Source organism: Gossypium hirsutum, chromosome A10 (genome assembly GCF_007990345.1).
Source record: "Gossypium hirsutum isolate 1008001.06 chromosome A10, Gossypium_hirsutum_v2.1, whole genome shotgun sequence".
In the NCBI taxonomy this organism is placed as follows: domain Eukaryota; kingdom Viridiplantae; phylum Streptophyta; class Magnoliopsida; order Malvales; family Malvaceae; genus Gossypium; species Gossypium hirsutum.
In genome coordinates this window covers 108,621,080-108,646,702 of record NC_053433.1, presented here as the reverse complement: position 1 = coordinate 108,646,702, position 25,623 = coordinate 108,621,080, and the positions used below count along the sequence as shown (strand labels likewise).

Below are 25,623 nucleotides of genomic sequence, written 5' to 3'. Positions count from 1 at the left end.
GGGTTAAAGGGAGTTAAAAAGCAAAAAAGTGTTAATAAAATTAAAGGGAGTTATTTTTTTGTAAAAAAATATGAAACTAATAATTAAGGGCCAAGGGAGTGACTACTCTCTTACCACTGAAGTTGTTTTAGATAGTTCCATATTTGAGATGTTGGTAATTTATTGAACGTATATTCAGCCCATTATTGAAAATTGTATCACTTATTTTGGAGATTGAATCAAATCGGGCCACCCTATTTAATCTTTTGGATTGAATTGGAGCACTGATTACTTAGCTACTAAGGGTCCATGATTACCTTGTACTTTATTATTATATTGTATTCATCTTATTCTATCCTTGTTTAATAGGGATTGATATAGATCTTCTTATATAAACAAGTCTGGAAATATTCTATTTAATTGGGTGACTTTTATAGGATTCTATTTAATTTTGTGACTTGTATAGATTATTGTACTAGGAGAATTAAACACTTAATTTGTCATTGGGAGAAACTTTATTATATGAGTGCATATTGATAGTAAAGTCTATTGTGTTGTGGTTTTAATTATCGAATTCAAAAGGAAGTTAATTTAGCAGTGAGAGTATCATTTTTTAAGTTGTAAAGGTGAAGAAATTATTACAGTTGTGTGATAAATTAGGGTCACTTGTTGTAAGTGCTGAAGATAGTAGATAATTCCCACTAAACTAGTCTCTGCAAACATAGAAAAACTAAATTGTATAAACAACTCTTATATCTTCTATTAATTTACTGTTTTACTTTTAGCAATGAACGAGTGTCTACTTCCTTATCACTTTTTTTCACAGTTTGTAGCTTTTATTAAAGTAATTATTTTAAAGCTTTATTTCCTAATACAACAAATCCATGTTATTCATGTGGTAACATGACAACTTATATTTACAAAATAACTTACGAAAACTTTACTGACACTAATAGCATAAAAATGACAAAAAGAACAGAAAACACTTACAGGATAAGTACTTTTAGTGAAATTTGAGAGTAATTGTCCTTTTTTGTCTGGTTATTGTTGATTAATTTAATTAAATCTTTATATTTTTCTAAGTTTTAGTTATCAACTAAACAATAACTATTAAATTTATTAACTAAAATTATATAAATTTTTTTATGAAAATTATATATAAATAGTAACCTAACATGAGATTATATATGTGATCATATATATTAATTATATAAAATTTTAAAAATAATAAAGCTTAACTTAATAAATATAACTATTCAGTCAAAATTTTTTTAACAAGACAAATATGTCAAATTCTGAAAAACTACAAAACTTAAAAATATAAAGATAAAGTATGGGGATTAAATTAGTATTTTACGGATAATACAGGGGCTAATAATAAAAATTAAGGCTAAGTAGCTTAAACAATAAGGTCTTTAAAAAGTCGACAAGACTGACTTTATGGGGGAAACGGAAAGACTTGAATTGTGAATAATCAAAGAAGAAGGAGCGTCGCTCGTTAGAAACCTCCTGAATCTTCCACTCGAAGTTGTGCTTGCAGATAGCATCTTCTACCTTCACATTATCTCATAATGGGAGGTATTAATATATATATATAGCTTCTATTTATTATCATAAAGCCTTCATTGTCTAAACCCGTCTTCTGTTTTTTTTTTTTTTTACTGAAATTTTGAGTGCAGGGGATAGTAAGTCTAAGCCTATGGATATTAATGGACAAGTAACGAAGGTCACATGGAGGATTGCGAACTTCTGCAGTATTAAATCCAAAAAGCTCTGCTCTGAAATTTTCACTGTTGATGGCAACAAATGGTAACTTGGATTTTTCTTCTTTTTGGTTATGTTTTAATTTGCTTTTTAACTCCCATGCATGACTTGGATTTGCGAACTTATTTGGCAGGCGACTTTGTATCTACCCAAAGGGCAACAATGTGGATTTTTTGTCAGTTTATTTAGTTGTTGCAGATTCAGTAATATGGCCTACCGGATGGAGTAGATATGCCTATTTCGGAATTGCAGTCATCGACCAATTCGATCGTGAAAATTCGGAAACACTAGGTATTTTGTTGCAGCAATGGCATTTCTATGACACACCAATCTCCCATTGTTCCCCAGTACCTCAGCTTGTTTGAGGCTTTGGGATGGTCAAAGATGTTACCTATGCCATTCCTTTTTCTTAGAATCTGTCATTATCTTGTTTACTCTACTGGTTGGTGATGATACACACTCTTGCTTTTAGCAGTCACTTCGAAAGAGTTCACGGAGAATGAGGCTGACTGGGGCTTCCCTTCAATCCTACCTCTTAGTGAATTACACAACCCTACAAGAGGTTATCTCGTCAATGATACATGCTTAGTAGAAGCCTACGTTTTCACTGATAGGAATATTGGTTTTATTTCACATGAATTGATAGTCAAAACTGATACGGATAAACTTCAGACCAAGGAAGCTGATTGTGTTAAGGCAGCCATGTACAACTAGAAAACTACATCAACCAAACCAGTTGAAATCACTAATCCTTCGCCAACTTCACCTTCTTTCCAGATTATGGTAAGTCAGCTAAATTAGTTGGTAATTTTAATGCATTTATGTATCACTATGATTGCCTTTCCTCCATTTCAGGCTATTGAACCTGAGGAGCCTACTGAGGAAGATATGAACACATTCTTCACTAGCTTAGAGTCTAAGCTTTGGAGCTCCAACACTATTTTTTCTCGAGAAGAAGCAAAGGAAGCACTGGCCAAAGTTGAGAAAGCCTTGAATATGACCCCGGTTAATTTTTACGATTCAGGGAAGCTTTCTCCACTTAAGCATGCATTCAAGATACTAGCTAGTTTTGATTGTTCCTCTACAATTGGGCAAAAAAACGAGTTGTTGGCCATGGAGGAGAGCTTGAAAGAACTAGCTGACCGAGCAGCGAAAGCATTGCAGGACAAGAATTGCCTTACTGAGAAGGAATCTATTAAGTTGACAATTACGCATAAATTGGATCGTAATCTAATCAGATATAAGGAGGTGGAATCAGAGGTAAAACAGGTAGAGAAAAAACTTGCTGCCCTCCATGTACAAGTTGAAGAAGCACAAAAGAAAAGGGAGAAAATGTTGGCTGAACGAAAGGAGATATTTAAAAGTTCCAAGGAAATGAAAATGGAGTTGGAAGCAGTGGAAAAGCAATGGGCAGAGTATGAGGTCAAGGCCAAGGTTGCTGAGAAGGAAGAGAATACTGTTTTGGCTGAATGGGGAAGGATGAAAGACTTCATCTCTTCCATTAAAGGAAAGATTTAGAAACTGTTGATGAAATGTTTTAGTATTGGTGTTTTAAGCAAAAGATTATATGCATATAAGTAGATCTCTGATGTAAACCATTAGAACAAGTTCATTTTCTCTTTTTTTTTTTTCCTTCGTCAAATTTCATTGAGTGAAATTGAGTGAAATTTAGTGATGAGAATTTCATTCTTCAATGTGCTAAGGTGAGGAAATTGTAGTGGGTGTGTGATAAATTAAGGTCACTTGTTATTACTGTCGAAAATAGTGAATATTTTATATTAAATTAGACTAAATTGCATAAACAATTTTTGTGTATTTTGTTTGTTTACTGTTTTACTTTCAGCGGTGGAGTAACTTATATTTGCAAAACAACTTATGATAACGTTAGTAACTAATTGCATAAAGATGGCAAAAAGAAAGATTGCATAAAAATGGCAAAAAAAGAAATAAAACACTTGCATGATAATATACAAGTAAAATTTGAAAGTGATTAGAATGGTATTAGGGTTTGTAGATCTGGAGGAAAAATTACTTTTAGTGAAATTTGGGAGTAATTTTTTTATCATTATTCTCTAATTTAATTATTTTTAATTTTTATATTTTTCAAAATTTGAAGTTTCATCAGGAATTAAATAGTAGCCATTAAATCTATTAATTAAAGAGAATAAATTATATTAAGATCATCTAAAAAGTATAGCTTTTAGGCACTAATAAAATAGTGTCACGTCATTAAATTTTAAAGATAACAAAATATTATTATACATGAATAAATTTTATTAGGATGAGAATAAATTATATTAGGATCATCCTAAAAAGTATAGTTTTTAGGCACCAATAAAATAGTGTCACGTCATTAAATTTTAAAGATAACAATGTATTATTATACACTCATCTATATCTAATATCTTCTCCAACTTAATTTAACTTTAATTAAATTATTTAAAATAATTAATTTTTTAAAATTATAAACAAACATATTTTATTTTTTTCACATTTTAATTATTTTGTTTTTTTATAAGTTAATATTTTCTATTTTTGTGTAATTTTTTTCATGTCATTCACATATAATTTTTGTAATTATTTTATCTTAAACCACAAACTCGAGATTCAGGATTTGGGTTTGAGATTTAAGGTTCAAGGTTTGGGTTTAACTTTAAGATTTGGGTTCGAGATTCAAGGTTCAGGTTCAAAGTTTGAGATTATCGGTTTGGGTTCAACAGTTTAGGGTTATAGATTACAAGTTTGAGGTTCAATATTTGAGTTTAGGGTGCAAGGGTTCAAGGTTTTAAGTTTTTGGTTTAGGGTTTGATATTCTAGATTCAGGAGAAAAAAATTACCAAAATTATGTGTCAATGACATGAAAAAAATTGTTAAAATATTATTAAATAATTGAAAAGGGACCATGAAAAATGTGGTGGAAAGGATTCATAAAATTACTTCTCTATGGACAAGTGTATAATAATAATAATTTCATGTCTTTAAAATTTGATGATGTGACAAAATTTTATTAGTGCATAAAAATCTTAGTTTTTAGAATCATCCTAATTTGAGTTATTCCATTAATTAAAATGAGATAATCTTTTTTATTAATGTTATATAAATAATAACTTAATATGACATTACATTTTTTTTTGAAGAAATTCGACTAGCTTTTATTAATATTCAAAAAAGAAACCCACATTGGATCACAACCTGGGCTTAGGCCTACCTGTTTTGATCAGTTTACTACTAAAGCAAAACAAAATTCAAAAACATCTTTGAAAAGTCAAAACCAGATATTATGCAAAAAGGAAATCAAAATAATTAATGCTAGTCGACTTTGTAACAGTTGGACTCCACTTTCCATAGTCTTTTCCCATCATCTGTCCCATCTGTTCCCTTGGTAGCCGTTTCATATCCTCATTACCTGCTACCCTCTACATTTCCTTCTTCACTTTGTATTCTTCAATCTGGTTCTCTGCTCCAACTTCCTTCTTAAAAATCGTCTCTCCCTCGTACCAGGTATGTTTCTTCCTTTTACTTTAACGCTTCTACTACAATCTTATGGGTGAAATCATTTTCTGTTCTGTTTAGAAACTAAAATCTGATATCTTCAAATCGATTAATTCTATTATGAATATCGTGAATAATCGCTCCTATGGTTGATTTATCTCTCTTAATGACTTTGCACTTCTTAATGATTGTTAGGGAATCCCTCATAACTGTCACAGAGGGGAGCTCCATTTTACTCCCTAATTTAACCGTCTGTAAACTCAAAAGGGCTTCAGTAACAAATGAAGACTAAACATTCTGGTGTAAAACTGTCTTCGTCGCCATGAGTCGTCCGCCCCTGCCCCAGACCAGCAGGCCGGATGCCGACTTAAAATTCCTGCTATCAAAGGCTGCGTCGAACTGAATCGTCACTCTGGTTCCTCCCTCTTGATACCTGTAACTGCTGCTCGGTTTTAAGGTACTTGTTTTCATCCTCAACCCTTCGAGTTCAGCTATGTAGTTTTAAACTTTGAGAGATAACTCCCTCCCTGTTTCTGTTTTCTGTTCATGTATGAATTTATTCCTTGAGTTCCAAATAAACCACATGCCACAACATAAAACCTTACATTGCCCAGAGGTACTCATTCTGAAAACCCAGGTAATCCATTCCCAAAATCCTTGAATTGTACTTTCACTGATCCACAACAGATCTAATAATGGCCATATTTCACCTGTTGCAGGACAATACCTAAAGATGTGGGTGATGTCTTCTTCCCCCTTCCACAGCGAGGACATGCCGCATCATTACTCACCCGTTTATGTTTTAAATTAGCTAGAGTAGGGATATAGTTCCAAAATATTCTCCATATTGTAATTGTTATCTTGGCAGGTAGTTGTAAATTCCATAGCTTACCATAGATATCCTTTAGATTGGTCTGTATTAAATAAAAGTTAGGATCCCGGAACCCAACAATCATCCCATACAGATATTCTGGTTCCTCGTCCGACTCTCCAACACAACCCGTCCTGCAGCAATCGCTTAGCAGCCCAGACACTCTTCCAGGTAAGTGAAGGTAGGTTACCCAAACGAGCATTAAGAAAATCTGAATGCGGGAAGTATTTAGCTTTGAGAACCCTTGCTAATAATGAATTTGGATAAAAAAGAATTCTCCAACCTTGCTTTGCTAATAGCACAATATTAAACTGGCAAAGATTGCGAAATCCGAGACCCCCTCCCTCTTTTAAATAGCAAAGATTTCTCCACACACTCCAATGAATTCCTTTTCTGCTAGGACTTTTTTGCCACCAAAATCTCGCTATAATGCTTTCTAATTCTAAACATAATGATTTCGGCAATAAAAAACAGGCCATTGAATAAGTAGAGATGGCTTGGAGAACGGCCTTTATAAATACTTCCTTACCCCCTTGAGATAAGTGTCTCGTACTCTAATTATCAGTTATTTTCTTTATCCGATCTTTTAGATTCTAGAACGACGCTGCCTTCTTTCTTCCTACCATATTAGGCAACCCAATTTAACGCTCTGGGTCATTTGAACATCGAACCCCCAATACTCTTGCTACCTCGCCTTTTGCCTCTGATGTATTTTTACTGAAAAACACTATAGATTTGTCAAAGTTTACACATTGACCCAAGCAGCTTCTATACTCTCGTAGGATGCCCTTGAATATTCTGTCCCCTCTACCAGTCACCTCGCTAAACAAAATACAATCGTCAGCAAACAGCAAGTGCGAAATCTGTGGTCCACTTCTGCTAGTTTAAACACCTTTCAATAATCATTCTTTAGTTGCAAGGCGCATCAAACTAGATAAACCTTCCCTACATAATAGAAAAAGGAATGGACTTAATGGGTCTCCTTGGAGAAGTCCCCGTTCTGGTTTAATGCTGTCTCCTGTATATCCATTAACTACAACCGAGTAGGATTCAGAAGTTAAGCACTTCATAATAGTATCAACCTAGTTTCCAATAAACCCCATTCGAATTATTATATATTTGATAAAGTTCCATTTGACCCTGTCGTATGCCTTGCTCATGTCGAGCTTCACAGCCATAAAACCTCTTTTACCCTGCCACTTCAGCTTGAGTGTGAAGAATTTCGTAAGCCAGCAATATATTGTCTGTTATCAATCTTTTTGGGACAAACGCACTTTGAGCTAGATCAATGCATTTCTCAATAACTTTCCTAAGCCGGTTGGGAATAGCTTTTGCAAAGATTTTATAAATTACATTACACAAGCTGATTGGCCTAAACTGTTTTATATCACACGGATTGGCTACTTTTGGGATAAGTACTATATGAGTGTGATTAATCTGGCTAAACTCCTTTCGTTACAAATCTGTAAAAAGAAATTAGTTACATCACTTCTAACCACGTGCGAGCACTTTTGATAAAATAAAGCTGAAAATCCATCTTCACCAGAGGATTTTGTAGGACCCAATACGAAAATAGCCTCTTGAATCTCTTTCGGGCTATACGGCACCGTAAGCCTTTGATTATCCTCCTCTGAAATGCATCTATCAATTCTTGACAGCAAATGATCACCATCCCCTCTCGCTTCAACCATAAAAAGATTTTGAAAATATGATCTTGCAATCCCTTCCATATCCCGAATGTCGTCATCTTTGTCGTTCCCTTCAGCATCTTTTAGTTTCTGAATGCAATTTCTTCTACGATGTGTGTCGCATGGCTATGAAAAAAAAACGTGTTTCTATCTCTAAACTTTAGCCAGTTAATACGAGCTCTCTGTTCCCAATAATGTTCATCTTTATCAATTTCAAGATTCAATTGAATCTTTGTGTCAATCGTTTCTGCCAGATGAGCATCATCCCGATCAGCTTCAGCCAATTCTGATATCCTTGCAATTAGTAAATCTTTGCGCCATCATCTAGTGATTCTAATAGAGTATCTAATTTTTCCAACAAATCTCCTGAAGACGCCAGCCAAATATTTCTAACCTCCTGTTCAAAAGATTCCTCTATAATACATCAGGCTTAAAACTTAAACTATTTTTTATTCACCATTTTGTCAAATCTCCCCCTATTAATTAAAAAGGGGCAATGATTAGAAAAAGAGTGAACAAGATGAGAAATCTTAACCTTTCTGAACAAATTTAACCACTCCCCATTTGCATCTCCTCTATCTAGTTGTTCTCGAATATTTGTTTCAGGTAAATTTCTCCTCTCCCATGTGAACCAGTTACCTGAGAACCCGACATCTGTCAACTGACATTCTGCCAATGCATTACGAAACCTTTCCATTTGCCTTTCGTCTCGTGGTAGTCTTTTCTTTTTTTCAAACCCATACATGATTTCATTAAAATCCCGGCACACCAACCAAGGGATTCCCTCTCCAGTATACAAATTCCCCAAGATAGCCTAAGAGTCCTCTCTATCGTGTGTATAAGGGGAACCATAGAATCCCATGAATCGCCATACACCTCTCACTTCACTATCATTTATCATAACATCAATATGCCTTTTAGAAAAGCTTTGAAGTGTGACAGAAGTCTCGTTTCTCCAGGCCAAACATAACCCTCTAGTACCCTCCAGATCAATTTTAATTCCATGTGAAAAACCACACATAAAACGAACTTTCTCAATATAACTCTTGTATAACTTGGTCTTTATAAAGAAGACTATTTGGGGATTCTGTGTCTTTAGCATGTGCCGAAGTCTGCGTACAGTCCGTGAACTCCCCAATCCACGGACATTCCAACTTAAGATTTTCATTGCATTCGGTTGGCTTGCGTATTGGTAGCCGCCGAAGATAGCTAGTTAAACACTGTTCATGGATAAAGCCCTTCTAGATTGAGCTTTCAGCGATAGATCCCATCCCAACTTAGCAACTTCCACACCCAACGCCATCTTTCCTTCACAAATTGAATCACTATGACCCAAGCGTCCACAATAAAAACAAAATAAAGATAATCGCTCATACTTAAATTTCACATATGTGCAACTTCCTCGATACATGATCTGTTTTTTCCTTTTCAACGGGCGTCTAACATCAATCTGGACTCTTACTTGGATATAGTTTCTGTTTTCTTTCCCCAAATTCGATGCATCATATTCAAGAAAACTTCCAACAAAATTAACCAACTGCACTGCCAGACTTTCAGAGAATAGGCCGATAGGAACATCATGGATCTGTACCCAAAACGGCGTCAGAAATAACAGCACTTGTAAAGGATCCTCCCCCCACTGTACTACATGTAACATTAGTATATGATTATTAAATGTCCAAGGCGCCCCTTTCAAGACCCTTTTCATATCCATAACATGATAAAATTGGAACAAATAACGCCTGTCTCCCAAATCCCGTATTTAAACACCCCGAACGGGATGCAAGAGATTGGTCATAGTACTTTTCATAGCTGGAAAATGAATGATACTAGCTGTTAAAAAACAGCCCACTAACCTGAAAACCTCCTCCTCTCCATTCGGGATCAACTCATCTTGAATTTGTAATACTGCCTCTTCATCCTCATTCAGCGTTAGCCCCGCTAACCCAATTTCCATTGATTGCAGGCGAAGGGAACTAACCAGAAAACAATCGTGTAGGTGCAGAAACAATATTGAATGACGTATTTGCCTCCTATCAGCCGAACAAACAAGAGAGCAAAACAAAAAAAACCTAAAAACGTGCCAGAGCGGCAGAATTCTCGCGTGCTAGGGTAGCAGACCTTCAATAATAAATGGTTGAAAAAAAATTTGATATTACATATGTTATAATATATATTTGTTGTATAAAATTTAAAAAATAATAGAACTTGACAAATATAACTATTCCGTCAAAAAAAGTTTTAACAAGTCTAAAATTTCAAATTTTGAAAAATTGCATAAACTAAAAATTTAAAGCTAAAGTATAGGGACTACATTAGTAATTTATGGATAATATAGAGGCTAATAATAAAATTTAACCGCTTAAAGGCTAAGTAGATGAGGCAATAAGGCCTTTAAAATGTCATCAAGACAGACTATATGGGAAAGTGAAAGACATTAATTGTGAATTGTCAAAGAAGGAGCGTCGCTCGTTAGAAACCCCCTGATTCTTCCACTCGAAGTTGTGCTTGCAGATAGAATCTTCTACCTCCACATTATCTCATAATGGAAGGTATTAATATATATATAGCTTCTGTTTATAATCATGAAGCCTCCATTGTCTAAACCCCTGTCTTTTGTTTTTTTACTGAAAATTTGAGTGCAGGGTATAGGGACCTTAATCCTAGGGATGTTAATGGACAAGTAACGAAGGTCACATGGAGGATTGAGAACTTCTCCAGAATTAAAGACAAAAAGCTCTGCTCTGAAATTTTCACTGTTGATGGCAACAAATGGTAACTTGGATTTTTCTTCTTTTTGGTTATGTTTTAATTTGCTTTTTAACTCCCATGCATGACTTGGATTTGCAAACTTATTTGGCAGGCGACTTATTATCTACCCAAGGGGGACCAAGGGGAAAAATTTGGGTTTTTGGTCTATTTTTTTCGCTGTTGCAGATTCAGCAACTTTGCCTTCCGGATGGAGTAGATATGCCCATTTCGGATTAGCAGTCATCGACCAATTCCATCGTGAAAATTCGAAAACACTAGGTAGTTTGTTGCAGCAATGGCATTTCTATAACATAGACAAAGGAATAACATTTTACGGTTGTTCTTATTTAATGAGTAATGGTTATTTGATTCTAAAAAATTATTTATTTTCATACAAAAATTATCATAGTATAATCGGGGAAGGGTCATCCCTAGCTCTTAAGGGTGACTTCATGAACCAATTGTGTAATTCAGTTCTTTTTGTTATTTACTTGGTCCCTTCTTTGCACATACATACCTACATACGTACATTCATACATAGAAACAGAAAAAATGTACTAGAATCGGACACTTTGAATTCATATTGATCTTGTGTTGAAAGCAGGAATTGAATTCTATGAGAAGTAACCTCCCATTGTTCCCCAGTAGCTCAGCTTGTTTGAGGCTTTGGCATGGTTAAAACAGACAAATGCCAAACATGTTACCTATGCCATTCTTTTTTAAAGAATCTGTCATTAGTTTGTTTACTCAAGTGTTTGGTGATGATATATACTCTTGCTTTTGGCAGTCATTATGAAAGATTTCACGTGTAGTGTTACTTGTTGGGGCTTCCTTTCATTCTTACCTTTTAGTGAATTACACAACCCAACAAGAGGCTATCTCGTCAATGATACATGCTTAGTTGAAGCCTACGTTTTCACTGATAGGAAAATTGGTTTTATATCACATGAATTAATAGTCAAAACTGATGCGGATAAACTTAAGACTAAGGAAGCCGATTGTGTTAAGGCAGCCATGGACAACCAGAAAACTACATCAACCAAACCAGTTGAAATCACTAATCCTTCACCAACTTCACCTTCTTGCCAGATTATGGTAAGTCAGCTGAATTTGTTGTTAATGTTAATGCATTTATGTGTCACTATGAATGCCTTTCCACCATTTCAGGCTACTGAACCTGAGGAGCCTACTGAGGAAGATATGAACACATTCTTCACTAGCTTAGAGTCTAAGCTTTGGAGCTCCAACACTATTTTTTCTCGAGAAGAAGCAAAGGAAGCACTGGCTAAAGTAGAAAAAGCATTGAATATGGCCCCGGTTAATTTTTACGAGGCATGGAAGCTTTCTCCACTTAAGCATGCATTCAATATACTAGCTAGTTTTGATTGTTCCTCTACCACCCTTACATTGAGCAAAAAAAAGAGTTGTTGGGCATGGAGGAGAGCTTGAAAGAACTAGCTGACCGAGCAGCAAAAGCATTGCAGGACAAGAATTGCCTTACTGAGAAGGAATCTATTAAGTTGACGATTACGCATAAATTGGATTGTAATCTAATCAGATATAAGGAGGTTGAATCTGAGGTTGCTGTCCTCCATGTACAAGTTGAAGAAGCACAAAAGAAAAGGGAGAACATGTTGGCTGAACGGAAGGAGATATTTAAAAGCTCCAAGAAAATGAAAATGGAGTTGGAAGCATTGGAAAAACATTGGGCTGAGTATGAGGTCAAAACCAAGGTTGCTGAGGAGGAAGAGAATATTGTTGAGGCTGAATGGGGAAGAATCAAAGACTTCATCTCTTCCATTAAAGGAAAGATTTAGAAACTTTGGAGGAAACTTTGTAGTAATGGTGTTTTGTGCAAGACTTAATATTATATGCATCATTTTCTCTCCTTTCCCCTTTTTCTTATTTAAACTGAATGGAGGATATATAAATATACAATTTCCAGAAGCCTACAACATCATTATAATTTAATAGACAATGAATTTAATTATTTTTTATTTTATTCAATTTCATTTATGATTATATTATCCTTTTATTAAATAATTTAATTTTTTTCAACACTTATTTTTTAGCAGTTTATTAAACATAAACTTAGGAATAAACTGAAAAACTGAGCTGAAGTTAGAATTTCATTTATCTATCATATAAGAAATGTCATTATTTCAAAGCTCATGTTGAGATTTTTCTTTAGATCTGTACCATATTTTTTTATTCCGCTTGTGGGCAATGCGAGTGAAATTGAATGACAAAGTTGTTATTAAATTGATTTCGTTTCTGTTGTTGATAAAATTGAGTTCATTTACAAGAAAAAAAAGAGAGTCTAATAGATGATTTAGATGTCCTTTACAGAAAAAAAAATGGATTTCGATACATGATCATTGTCCCTCTTGTTCATATCATTATACATCCACCTCCCTAAAATATTTGAAATCTTCAATGTTTTCTTTCTGCAAAAACAAACTACTTTAGTTAGAGAAATATTGCCTAGGCACCTTATATACTTCAATAGAAGCTACTTTCAAAACAGAATATAACATCAAGTTCTGTGAGATTTAGTGTGAGGCCACGTAGTAAGTAAAAAGGATACTCCAACAACAAGACGATGGGCAACAAATCTAGAACTCACCCACCACAACCATTACCATTCGAATAAGTTCCAAGTCATCGAGTCTGAATAAATGATCAAATTTATTTTATTACAGATATTCTCATCCTATCGATGACATTTATACCACACATTACACATTCCATAATGATAATTATAAAATTAGTCTAACACTTAACATCGTATTACACAAAACTCTCGTCTATAAATACCTTCCAGGACTCTCCAAAATTATCAAGTCTATACTTCACCAATTTACCTTACCTTCAGCTCTCAACCTTCATTCTTTACAATCTCCAACTCTTCACCTCAATAAAAATAAAGTGAACCGGTCTCCGTGATAATCACGGCCTTCTCCTCTATAATTGCTTATTGTATCATTATATCAACAAAATTTTTATTAAAAAAAAAAAAACACTACCCATTACATGCTCTCTTTCCCGTTCATCAGTAGGCTCTCCACACGTTTATCTCCTCCACCCAGGATTTGCTCTTTGCCAAGAGCTAAGAGTTGCTCATGGTCCATAGTTTTGACTTTATGCAGGATTTTTCCGATAGTCAATGATTTTGTCATTGCCTCCCATGGCTAGGATTTGTCTCGTCTATTACTGCTTGGCCCCAACTCTTCGTATATTTCACTTTCTCTCTCTTTTTTTTTTTTTGTTTCTTTTTCTCATGCTCTTTTCTATGGATAATATAGAACCTTTTAGTCTCATTTAATTCTTAATAAATTACAGTTTCAACTCTAAAAAGGTTTCTAACACTAAAACGCTAATCACTATCAATCTTGACCCAAGAAAGGACACCTGTTGCCAAATTGCATCACATGTGTCGAGTTGCTCAAGCCAACTGGTTCCAAGCTTAGCTACCAGCTGAATGGGATTAGGGTTTATACATCTTGAGGGAAAATAACTTTTAGTGAATTGTAAGAGTAATTTTTTTGTTTAATCATTGTTTTATAATTTTTTTTCCTATTTTTTTTAATTTTGAAATTTTAATCATTACTGGCCATTAAATTTAATAACTAAAATGAAAATTTTTTATGAGTATTTATATATAAATAATAATCTAGATATTATGCATGTGATAATATATATTTTTTGTATACAATTTTATAGATAATATAATTTAATTTAATAAATTTAACAAGATTATCAAGTAAGAAAAAAAATTATCAAGACTAAAATTTTAAAATTTGGAAAACTAAAGAACTAAAAATGTAAAGCTAAAGTATAAGGACTAAATTAGTAAATTAATATAATATAAGGGCTAATAACAAAATTTAACCGCTTAAAGGATAAGTAGCTTAAGCAATAAGGTCTTTGAAAAAGAAAAAAAGAATTGTTAAAAGTCAATAAGACTGACTTTATGGGAAACGAAAAGACTCGAATTGTCAATAATCAAAGGAGGAGCATCGCTCACTAGGAAAGGAAACCTTGAATCTTCCTCTCGAAGTTGTGCAGATAGCAACTTCTACCTCCACTTTATCTCATAATTGAAGGTATTAATATATATATATAGATAATAGCTAGATAGCTTCTACTTATAATTATGAACCCTACATTTTGTTTTGCATTTCCAACTTCTCTAATCCAAGCCCTGTTTTTTTACTGAAATTTGAGTGCAGTGGATTGTAAGTCTAAGCCTATGGATGTTAATGAACAAATAACGAAGGTGACATGGAAGATTGAAGTTTTGAGTGATGTTCATAGTAAGTCTATGGATGTTAATGGACAAGTAACGAAGGTCACATGGAGGATTGAGAACTTCTCCACTATTCAAGACAAGAAGCTTTGCTCTAAAAATTTCACTGTTGATGGCAACAAATGGTAACGTTGATTTTCGTTCTTTTCGGTTATGTTTTTTAATTTGCATTTTATGATTATGTCCCATGACTTGGATTAGCCAACTTATTTGGCAGGCGATTTATTATCTACCCCAAGGGGGACGCTGTGGATCATTTGTCAATTTATTTAGGTGTTGCAGATTCATCAACTTTGCCTGCTGGATGGATCAGATATGCCCATTTCGGATTAGCAGTGATCGACCAATTTGATCGTGAACTTTCCATTACGGAAGGTATTTTTTTGTTAAATCAATAACATCTCTTTAGAACAAAGGATCAGCATTTTTATGGTTGTTCTTAGTTAATGAGTGTACAAAACACATCTAATCACTATGGGTAATAGGTATTTGATTCTAATTTATTTGTTTTCATACAAAGATGGTTATAGTATACTGAATGCTAGCTCTTAAGGGTGACTACATGAACCAATTATATAATTCAATTCTTTTTGTTATTTATCTTGGGTCACTTCTTCGTTAAAGCTTTAGGAAAACGAAGTTACTTATAATTTGGTTTCCTGATTGTTCTTGATCAAAATCCCTTGTTCAGCTTCATTTTTTGTTTTGGGTATTTTGCCTTTATCTGCTTTGGGGGCTGAGCATTCATTTTGTAAGCCTCTCCACCTGTGCCTGGCACGGTGGTGATGATAGACACTCTTCAATGACTCAAGTGGTTGGTGATGATAGACACTCTTGCTGCTTTTGGCAGTCACTACACATGTGTTCAATGTGAATGCGGATAATTGGGGCTTCCCTTCATTCTTACCTCTTACTGAATTACGCAACCCTGAAAGAGGTTATCTCGTCAATGATGCATGCTTGGTTGAAGCCTACGTTTTCACTGATAGGAGTATTGGATTTATTTCACACGAATTGATAGTCAAAACTGATTCGGATAAACTTAAGACCAAGGAATCTGATTGTGTTAAGGCAGCCATGGACAACCAGAGAACTACATCAACCAAAGCAGTTGAAATCACTAATCCTTCACCAACTCCACCTTATTGCCAGATTATGGTAAGTCAGCTAACTTAGTTGGTAATATTAATGCATTTATGTATCAGTATGATTTCCATTCCACCATTTCAGCCTACTGAGGAAGATATGAACACATTCTTCACCAGCTTAGAGTCTAAGCTTTGGAGCTTCAACACTATTTTTTCTCGAGAAGAAGCAAAGGAAGCACTGGCTAAAGTAGAAAAAGCCTTGAATATGACCCCGGTTAATTTTTACGATTCAGGGAAGCTTTCTCCACTTAAGCATGCATTCAAGATACTAGCTAGTTTTGATTGTTCCTCTACCACCCTTACAATGGAGCAAAAAAAAGAGTTGTTGGCCATGGAGGAGAGCTTGAAAGAACTAGCTGACCGAGCAGCGAAAGCATTGCAGGACAAGAATTTCCTTACTGAGAAGGAATCTATTAAGTTGACAATTACGCATAAATTGGATCGTAATGTAATCAGATATAAGGAGGTGGAATCAGAGGTGAAACAGGTAGAGAAAAAACTAGCTGCCCTCCATGTACAAGTTGAAGAAGCACAAAAGGAAAGGGAGAATATGTTGGCTGAACGGAAGGAGATATTTAAAAGTTCCAAGGAAATGAAAATGGAGTTGGAAGCATTGGAAAAGCAATGGGCAGAGTATGAGGCCATGGCCAAGGTTGCCGAGGAGGAAGAGAGTATTGTTTTGGCTGAATGGGGAAGAATCAAAGATTTCATCTCTTCCATTAAAGGAAAGATTTAGAAACTATGGAGGAAATTTTGTAGTAATGGTGTTTTGTGCAAGACTTTATATTATATGCATACATCCTTGATTCATTTTCTCTCCTTAAATTGAATGAAGGATATATAAATATACAACTTTCAGAAGTCTACAATAACATTAGCATCTAACAAGTTAATACTGAAATCAACATTTTTTAAAATCATTATATGTTAGTAACTTGTATTAAAAAAAATCATATATTATGTTGTATATGGTATTTTCAAGTCTGGACTTTTACCATAATGTTACTAATGGATGAATAGTTCTTTACTTATATTATATATGCACAATAAGGTAGGAATAACACTTCAGGCGTTACTAGAATGATACAATGAAATTTAAACAATTAAATACTAAGCCTATACTTCACCAATTTACCTTACCTTCATTCTTTACAATCTCCAACTCTTCAACTGAATAAAAATAAAGTGAACCAGTCTCCGTGATAATCACGGTCTTCTCTAGGGGTGAGTATTCGATCGAGTCGAGTCGAATTGAGTCAAAAATTTTCGAGTTAGTCGAGTTGACAAATCTTATTTTAGCAACCAAACTCAATTTGAAATTTTTTCGAATCGAATCGAATCAAGTCAAAAAATTTCGAGTCAAATCGAGTCGAATTAACGAATCCTATTATTTATACTTAATGTTGTGTTTAGATAGACCGATTATTTAACTGGTAGATGAAGTACAACATTATTTAACTACACGAACAATATAATGATTTAGTCTTTTAACTTAATGAGTAAACATTTATCAAAACGACGTAGTTTTACCTTTTAACTTAATTATTTTAAATTTTAACTTTTAATAAAATAAACATTTATCAAAACTATGTAGTTTTGTCTTTTTTTATTCGGATTTTCGGATAACTCGAATTGTGTAATTCATATTCGAGTTAAACCGAAAACTTAATTTTTTATTCGAGTTAATCTAAATAACTTGATTAACTCAAATAACTCGAACTATTTAATTTAAAATTCAAATTTTTTATCGAATCTTTCGAATCGAATCAGATTTTACTCACCCCTAGTCCTCTGCTTTATAATTGCTTATTGTATCATTATATCAACAAAATTTTTATTAAAAAAAAAAAAACACACGACCCATTGCATGCTCTCTTTCCCGTTCGTCAGTAGGCTCTCCACATGATTATCTCCTCAACCCAGGATTTGCTCTTTGCCAAGAGCTAAGAGTTGCTCATGGTCCATAGTTTTGACTTTATGCAGGATTTTTCCGACAGTTAATGATTTTGTCATTGCCTCCCATGGCTAGGATTTGTCTCGTTTATTACTAATTGGCCCCATCTCTTCTTGTATTTCATTTTCTATCTTCCTTTTTTTTTTCTTTCTTTTTCTCATGCTCTTTTCTAAGGATAATATAGAACCTTTTAATCTCATTTAATTCTTAATAAATTACAGTTTAAACTCTAAAAAGGTTTCTAACACTAAAACGCTAATCACTATCAATCTTGACCCAACAAAGGACACCTGTTGCCAAATTGCAGCACATGTGTCGAGTTGCTCAAGCCAGCTGGTTCCATGTTTACCTACAGCTGAATGGGATTAGGGTTTATACATCTTGAGGAAAAATATCTTTTAGTGAATTGTAAGAGTAATTTCTTTGTTTAATCATTGTTTTATAATTTAATTTTTTCCTATTTTTTTTAATTTTGAAAATTTAATCATTACTAGCCATTAAATTTAATAAGTAAAATGACAATTTTTTATGAGTATTTATATATAAATAATAATCTAGATATTAAGTATGTGATAATATATATTTGTTGTATAAAATTTTGAAAATAATAGAATTTAATTTAATAAATTTAACAAGATTATCAAGTCGAGAAAAAATTATCAAGACTAAAATTTTAAAATTTGAAAAACTAAAAAACTAAAAATGTAAAACTAAAGTATAAGGACTAAATTAGTAATTTAAGATAAAATAAGGACTAATAATAAAATTTAACCGCTTAAAGGCTAAGTAGCTTAAGCAATAAGGTCTTTGAAAAAGGAAAAAAGAATTGTTAAAGTCAATAAGGCTAAAAACGAAAAGACTCGAATTGTCAATAATCAAAGGAGGAACATCGCTCGTTAGGAAAGGAAACCTTGAATCTTCCTCTCGACGTTGTGCAGATAGCATCTTCTACCTCCACTTTATCTCATAATGGAAGGTATTAATATATATATATAGCTAGATAGCTTCTACTTATAATTATGAACCTACTATTATGGAATGGTTCCATTTTCATATTTCCTATTTTTGTTATTACTATTATTTTTCTTGTTCTGAACACTGCGTTTATTTCTACTTTCATTTTAGTTATACGGTGCGTTTTTTTGTATTAGTTAAATGATAAGTTTAGTCTATTTAAAACTGGTAATTGAAGGCCAGAAAACGGTTATGAAGTTTTTGAATTAGAAATTTCAGAACTCTCTTTTCTTCTCCCGTCGACTTCTTCTCTTTTTCTCTCTATTTTGTTGCTTCAGATTCTCTCCATAACAAAGGTATCAGAGCTTCTCGATCCTCATGATTGTGGAAGAAGTGACGACCAAGGTGCAGAAAGAGCTTGGTATGATGCAAGGGGAACTTGCTCAGCTGCAAGTTAAGTTTTCTCAGTTGGACGCTAGGATTGACGCGAGGTTGAAGGATTTCCAAGAGGGACTTAAGTCGGAAGTCCGGTCAGAGATACGATCTGAGCTTAGATCTGAGCTTCATTTGTTGTTTGAGCAGTATTTTGGGCAGGTTCCTCCTGTTCTAGTTACTGGGTTGGCGTCGAGAAAGGGAAGGGAATTTTAGGTTCTCCTTCTGGGTTTTTTGCGAAAGAACGTCTCATAGTGTCTCCGATGCCAGATTTGGGACACTCGAGTATGTCTTCACGTGGAGGTACAGTCGAAACTGTAAATATTTCTTTTCGAGTTGACTGTTCGCGTTTTGATGGTGAGAATTTTAGAGGCCGGTGGTCTAAACTAGACCAATATTTTGAAGCCGAAAGTGTCAGTGATCATTCTAAGATTAGGGTGGTCATGTTACATTTAGAGGGCATTAAACTGGCATCACTTCTTTGTACAGAGGTATGAAGGGTTACATCAGTTAACTTGGGAGCTGTATGCTAGGAAGATTAGGGAGCGTTTTGGTTTTGACTTTTTTCTCGATCCCATGACTGAGTTAGTAACTCTCAAGTAACATGGATCCGGTGATCAGTTTCGTGATGGATTTTTGAGTTTGTTAAATCAGTTAAGCTTGCCTGAATCTTATGCTTTGAGTATATTCATCAGTAATTTGAAGCCGAAAATTGGGCAGTATCTCAGGCTGTTTAAACCTCAATCGTTGATGGAAGGTTACAACCTAGCTAGGCAGGTTGAAAATATTGTGTGTGGACCATCAAAGAAGGGGTTTAGTACTGGCAGTGGCTTTAGTTCATCGCGACCTTTATTTCTTACTTTACGAGTACAACAAGGAATGGGGAGTTCGCCTTCAAAAGGGGGTCGGTGCAAGGTAACACGGGACAAAGAATTCCATCTAAGTCTTTGTCCCAAGCAGAATTGGATGATAGACAAAAGAAGGGCCTTTGTTTTTGGTGTGGTTCGAAATACTTTCCACGCCATAAGTGTTCTAAGTCCCAAATGTATCAACTTGTTATTGAACCAATGTAGGAACAAGGATCTGATGTTAAAAGTCCATCATCTGAAGGGTCTTCGGATTATCTTGAACCATCGGACTTAATGGATCCGATTTCGGAGAGTCCCGTGTTGTCGTTGTATGCTTTGTAGGGTTTACAAGGACCTAATACCATGCGTTCCTCAGCTGTTATTGACCACACTGAAGTAGTTGTGTTGGTGGATTCTGGGAGTACACACAATTTTGTCGACTTAAGGTGGATAAAAGGCTGAATTTAGTGGTGGAGCTGAGTAGTACTTTGCGAGTAATGGTAGGAAATGGGGTTCGACTATCTACTCAAGGATTATGTAGAACAGTTTCATGAGAGACGTAGGGTTATCAGATTACTACTGATTTTCTAATTTTGTCAGTAAAAGGGTTTGATTTGGTGCTTGGCATTCAGTGGCTGTTATCCCTTAGTCCAATTGTGTGGAATTTTTCCAGTTTGACCATGCAATTTAAACACATGGAACAGGACTGTGTGTTGTAAGGTATTGTACCAGGCTCACTTCAGATTGTTTCCAGTAACCAACTTGCTAAGTGCTTAAGTTTGGCCGATAATGGCCCGTGTCCGATGTTACTGACTTCTTGTGATCAGACTAATCTTACAATGCAACTAGCTCAGCTTCCACTTGATTTGGAAGGTCTTCTTGCTAACTTTGAAGACATCTTCCAACTTCCTATAGGTTTACCACCAAACCGATTGCAGGATCATCGAATTCCCTTGATGGATGAGTCCAAGGTTGTCAAAGTGCGACCTTATCGATATCCAGCAGTTCAAAAAATAGAAATAGAGAAGTTGATACAAGAAATGTTAGATGCGGGCATAATTCGGGATAGCAACAGTCCATTCGCATCTCTATGGTGATGGTCAAAAAGAAGGATGGCAGTTGGCGGTTGTGTGTGGGCTATAGGCAACTTAACAAATTGACAGTCAAAGATAAATTTCCTATTCCAATCATTGAGGAGCTTCTAGATGAAATGGGGCAAGCACAATTTTTCTCCAAATTGGATTTGCGTTCGGGCAACCACCAGATTCGAATGTATGAGCAAGATGTGTACAAAACAACTTTTAAAACTCATACGGGTCATTATGAATTCTTGGTCATGCCATTTGGCCTGACCAATGCTCCATCGAGCTTCCAGTCTTTGATGAATTCGATATTTCGGTCCTGTTTGAGAAAGTTTTTCTTGTTTTCTTTGATGACATACTCGTTTATTCACAAAGGTGGGCTGATCATTTAGTCCATTTGCAATAGGTGCTTCAAGTGTTGCGGTCTAACCAGCTCTATGCTAAGAAGTCCAAGTGTATTTTTGGTGCTACACAGGTTGAATACCTTGGCCACGTGATTTCTCAAGGAGTGGTTAGCATGGATCGTACCAAAGTGGATGGTGTGTTAGATTGGTCTCCACTGACATCAGTCAATGAGTTGCGAGGGTTTTTGGGACTCTCCGGGTACTACAAACGCTTTCTTCGAGGTTATGGTCTGTTGGTTAAGCCCCTTACTGTTTTGCTAAAAAATGATGTACCATGGCAATAGATAGTGCAGGAACAAATTGCTTTCGATCAGCTCAAGAAGGTCGTTTGTCAGGCCCCGGTTCTTGCATTACCAAATTTTCAAGAACCCTTTTGTGTGGAAACCGATGCTAGTGGTCAAGGGGTTGGGGCTGTTTTGCAACAAAATGGCCGGCCAATAGCATACTTCAGTAAGGCATTGGGAGTTAAGTATTAGGCCTTGTCCATCTATGACAAGGTCTTGCTTGCGGTGAAGAAATGACATTCTTATTTGGTCGGCCAACATTTCTTTATCAAAACAAATCACCAGAGCTTAAAGTTTCTTTCTGAACAACAAGCAATCACACCTTATCAATAAAAGTGGGTTTTTTTTTTGTTTCTGTATTAGTTATGTTTTAATAACATATATAATTTTTTTGTGTTGAATTATAATTATTAGCATGTTTTATTTAGTTGAACGGGACGAATTAGTTGAATTGTATAATCAATGACTTGATTGATTTGATTAGTAGTTTCGAAAAATCTTGTTTATAATATTTCATTTTAGTATATACATTGGTTCACTATATGTTCCATTTGTTATGTTTAATTCGCTATTATGCTATCAATTAATGCTTTAATTGATTGTATAATTATATATAATGATTTATAATTTAAACTCACGCTAAATTGTTATAAACTTTCTTCATTTTTCTTAACCTCTAGGATAACATAGAAAATTAAGACTCAAAATAGCATTGAAAGAACCTGGAATTAGCAGCTTGTTTTATTATTGTAAAAGTTTTCATTAAAGCTTTTTATAATCATTTTATTTGTGGGTTGTAATTATTAATTATTTTCTGCCCTTAGATTATAGGTTTAAGATTATTTAAGATATTTATGTTTAACATGATATTTAATTAAAAATCTGATAATTGCATGCTAGATGGTTTAGACAATTAACATTCGTCATAAAAAGTTTTTCACAGCTTTTCAAAATACTTAAAATTTTTGATAAAATTTTTTTTCAAAAATTACAACCGTCTTTTAGAATGCCATCATAATAATATTGTAATTGAATTATTAAGTAAAATCGGTTTTAAATAATAAATTTTTTTCTAAAAATAGAAGAGCGATTTCCTTATAAATCAACGCAAATAAAAGAATGACTTTACAATATTACTTTGGAAATCGAATTTAACGTTTTTAACTTAAACTAAGTTGGAGGTGTTACAATCCGCAACATTGAGATTATGCAACAATATTAGTGCCTATTCAGTTAAATTGATGCTTTCTTTTCTTGTTCTTTATAATTTTTATATGCTAGTAATTTGTATTACAATGATTTTGAGACATTGTTGCAATCATATCATATTTGTGTTAGTTTTTTATTATCTACTTTATGTTGTATTTTACTTATTTTTTCTGTATCATGTACTTATGTTTTAATATTATTTTATGTTCGTATTTTTTTTAATAACTGACGTTTAATTTAATATTATTTTATGTTCGTATTTTTTTAGTAACTGACGTTTAATTTAATATTTTTATCTATCTATTTATAAAAATATCAACTCTAAAATTGCAAATTGTGAAAAACACTTGTATCCTTAATAATTTTTAATTAACTATTTTATCTTATTTTTCATTAATATCAAATAATAATATTTTTATTTTTTATTCTCGTTAATATAAAAGTCGTTATTAAAGTAAAAGTCCATTAATTAATTATTAAAATAGAATACTTTATCTAAATATTTTGATTAAATTAAATACCAATAATATTTATATTTTAAATTAAAATTATTAATTTTTGTTAAAGGTTGAATTTTTTAAAAATATTTATGTGAATCAAATAAACTGTTTTAAAACAAGTAAATTATCAAATCAAGTTTATCATATTAATTATTTTGTTTTCAAATTGTTTTCAAATATTTATATAGTATTTATGTTTTTAACTTGAAATTTAGTTATATTGTCAACAAAATTTCAAAATGGCCGGTTTTATTTTTTTACTTTAACCCAAATAAATTTATCCGACTTCGCTGGACTTAAATTTCATTTCACTTGATTCGGTACAAAAAATATTTCAAATTTCTAAGAAAATGAAAATGAAACTGTCTGCCGTCTTTGGCAAGAGGTTAAGGTTTTTCGCTATTTGTGTTAGGTTGCTTTGTGTTTTTTGTTGGTTTTGTTTCATTGTGAGTCGGCCCCTCTGTTTGATTGAAATCTACACCTGCAAAGAATGGAAAACGATATGGATCAACTTTCAATAAATTAAGATATGGATCAACTTTCAATAAATGAAGAAGAAGACGAAGTTTTTCAAATACAACCAGATCTGCGCAGAGAAGGAACGGGGGAGAGTTTTCAATTAGTGGGTTATTTTTTGACAGCCAGTATCATCCATTTTCCAGTAATGAAGAGTATTTTGGCGAACTTGTGGCACCCGGTTCGGAGAGTTCAGATCCGAGATCTGGGGGAAAAAAGGTATTTGTTCTAATTTTTCCACATTATGGATTTGGAGAGGGTTCTTAAAGGTTCTCCTTGGACTTTTAATAATCATCTACTGCTTCTCTATAAACTACAGTGGGGGAAGGATCCATTACAAGTGCCGTTAGTTATGACACCTTTTTGGGTACAGATCCATGATGTTCCAATTAGTCTATTCTTTGAGAATTTGGCAAGACAGATGGGGAATTTTATCAGTGTCTTTTTAGAATATGACGGATCAAAATTGGGGAAGGAGAATAGAAATTTCATGAGGGTTAAAGTTCAACTTGATGTTAGACGTCCTCTAAAAAGAAAGAAACATATTCTATTTTATGGGAGACGCTCATATGTCAACTTAAAATATGAACTATTATCACTGTTTTGCTTTTATTGTGGACGATTGGGTCATATCAATTCTTTTTGTGAAGTAAAGATGTCACTTGGAGTAGAGGTTATTGAAATGGGATAGGATTTATCTCTTCGAACTCAATCCTGGAGAGCCCTAGCCATGAAAAGTATTTGGCTACATGAAGATGATGATGGCATAATGGGTGGTATTGAAGAAAACGTTGGTAATATAGGAAACAGACATCGGATGGCAAAAAATAAAAAGATTGGTGTACAGAATATAGATCTAATCCTTGGAGTTAATTTAGAAGGAGGCTCATTAGGGTTTGACAAAGGGAAGAAAGATTTTCTATTAGATCAGTTCCGTACTACGATGGATCACGATCTAGAAGATACAACCTTATTAGGAGAGGAAGGGAAAAAGAGGTCCAGGAGGGAAAGAGACGATTCATCAGGAAAAGAAGAGGTCAACAAGATATTGTCAAGAAACAGGAGAATGGGGGATCAAAATCACTTATTATTGGCGGCTACCAAGAGGTCAGTCGACCGATCGTAATGAAAATTTTAAGTTGAAATGTCTGTGGTTTGGGGAAATCATGGACAATTCGAAGACTTCGATATATACTGAAGATTTTTAATCCCCAAGTTGTATTCTTTATAGAGACAAAACTGTGCAGAGTTGAAATGGAGAGAGTTAGAAGGAGCTGTGGTTATGTAAATGGTATTGAGGTGGATACGGACAGTACTAGAGGAAGATTGTGTTTGGCATGGAGAAAATATAGCACTCCAAAGTTTTTCCAAAAGACATATTGATGTAATAGTAGAAGATATTGAAATTAAAGACAAATGGCAATTTACAGGGTTTTAT

At 34.0% G+C, this 25,623-nt stretch overlaps 3 protein-coding genes and 1 long non-coding RNA gene across 12 annotated transcripts; all 4 read left to right on the top strand.

The window, feature by feature from the left end:
- Positions 1-1,443: 1,443 nt before the first annotated feature.
- LOC107896266 (ubiquitin C-terminal hydrolase 13) lies at positions 1,444-2,731 on the top strand. Its single transcript, XM_041078026.1, has 4 exons — positions 1,444-1,788; positions 1,877-2,034; positions 2,219-2,526; positions 2,599-2,731. The coding sequence occupies exons 1-3, from the start codon at positions 1,679-1,681 to the stop codon at positions 2,455-2,457; spliced, it is 507 nt and encodes a 168-aa protein (XP_040933960.1). The 5' UTR covers positions 1,444-1,678; the 3' UTR covers positions 2,458-2,526; positions 2,599-2,731.
- Positions 2,732-5,025: 2,294 nt separating this feature from the next.
- Positions 5,026-12,542, top strand: LOC107896265 (ubiquitin C-terminal hydrolase 12). Of its 8 annotated transcripts, none has more exons than XM_041078025.1 (9): positions 5,026-5,244; positions 5,431-5,692; positions 5,804-5,872; positions 5,955-6,277; positions 9,761-10,346; positions 10,440-10,569; positions 10,658-10,824; positions 11,333-11,640; positions 11,713-12,542. In XM_041078025.1, exons 5-9 carry the CDS (start codon positions 10,340-10,342, stop codon positions 11,992-11,994), a joined length of 894 nt encoding a protein of 297 aa, XP_040933959.1. In that variant the 5' UTR covers positions 5,026-5,244; positions 5,431-5,692; positions 5,804-5,872; positions 5,955-6,277; positions 9,761-10,339; the 3' UTR covers positions 11,995-12,542. The 8 variants fall into 8 exon arrangements, 7 of the variants coding, with proteins under 7 accessions (XP_040933959.1, XP_040933958.1, XP_016676872.2 ...); XM_041078024.1 differs by having other exon boundaries at positions 5,955-6,287; XM_016821383.2 differs by having other exon boundaries at positions 5,064-5,244; positions 5,431-5,872.
- A 1,910-nt stretch (positions 12,543-14,452) lies between these two features.
- LOC107896264 (MATH domain and coiled-coil domain-containing protein At3g58270) lies at positions 14,453-16,812 on the top strand. Of its 2 annotated transcripts, none has more exons than XM_041078023.1 (5): positions 14,453-14,651; positions 14,778-14,979; positions 15,137-15,229; positions 15,705-16,012; positions 16,085-16,812. In XM_041078023.1, exons 2-5 carry the CDS (start codon positions 14,967-14,969, stop codon positions 16,736-16,738), a joined length of 1,068 nt encoding a protein of 355 aa, XP_040933957.1. In that variant the 5' UTR covers positions 14,453-14,651; positions 14,778-14,966; the 3' UTR covers positions 16,739-16,812. The 2 variants fall into 2 exon arrangements, with proteins under 2 accessions (XP_040933957.1, XP_016676868.2); XM_016821379.2 differs by having other exon boundaries at positions 14,463-14,651; positions 15,072-15,229.
- A 1,963-nt stretch (positions 16,813-18,775) lies between these two features.
- On the top strand, positions 18,776-22,486 carry LOC107896263 (uncharacterized). Its single transcript, XR_001683664.2, has 2 exons — positions 18,776-18,932; positions 19,249-22,486. It is a non-coding gene; the product is annotated as an uncharacterized lncRNA (long non-coding RNA).
- The last annotated feature ends 3,137 nt before the right edge of the window (positions 22,487-25,623 follow it).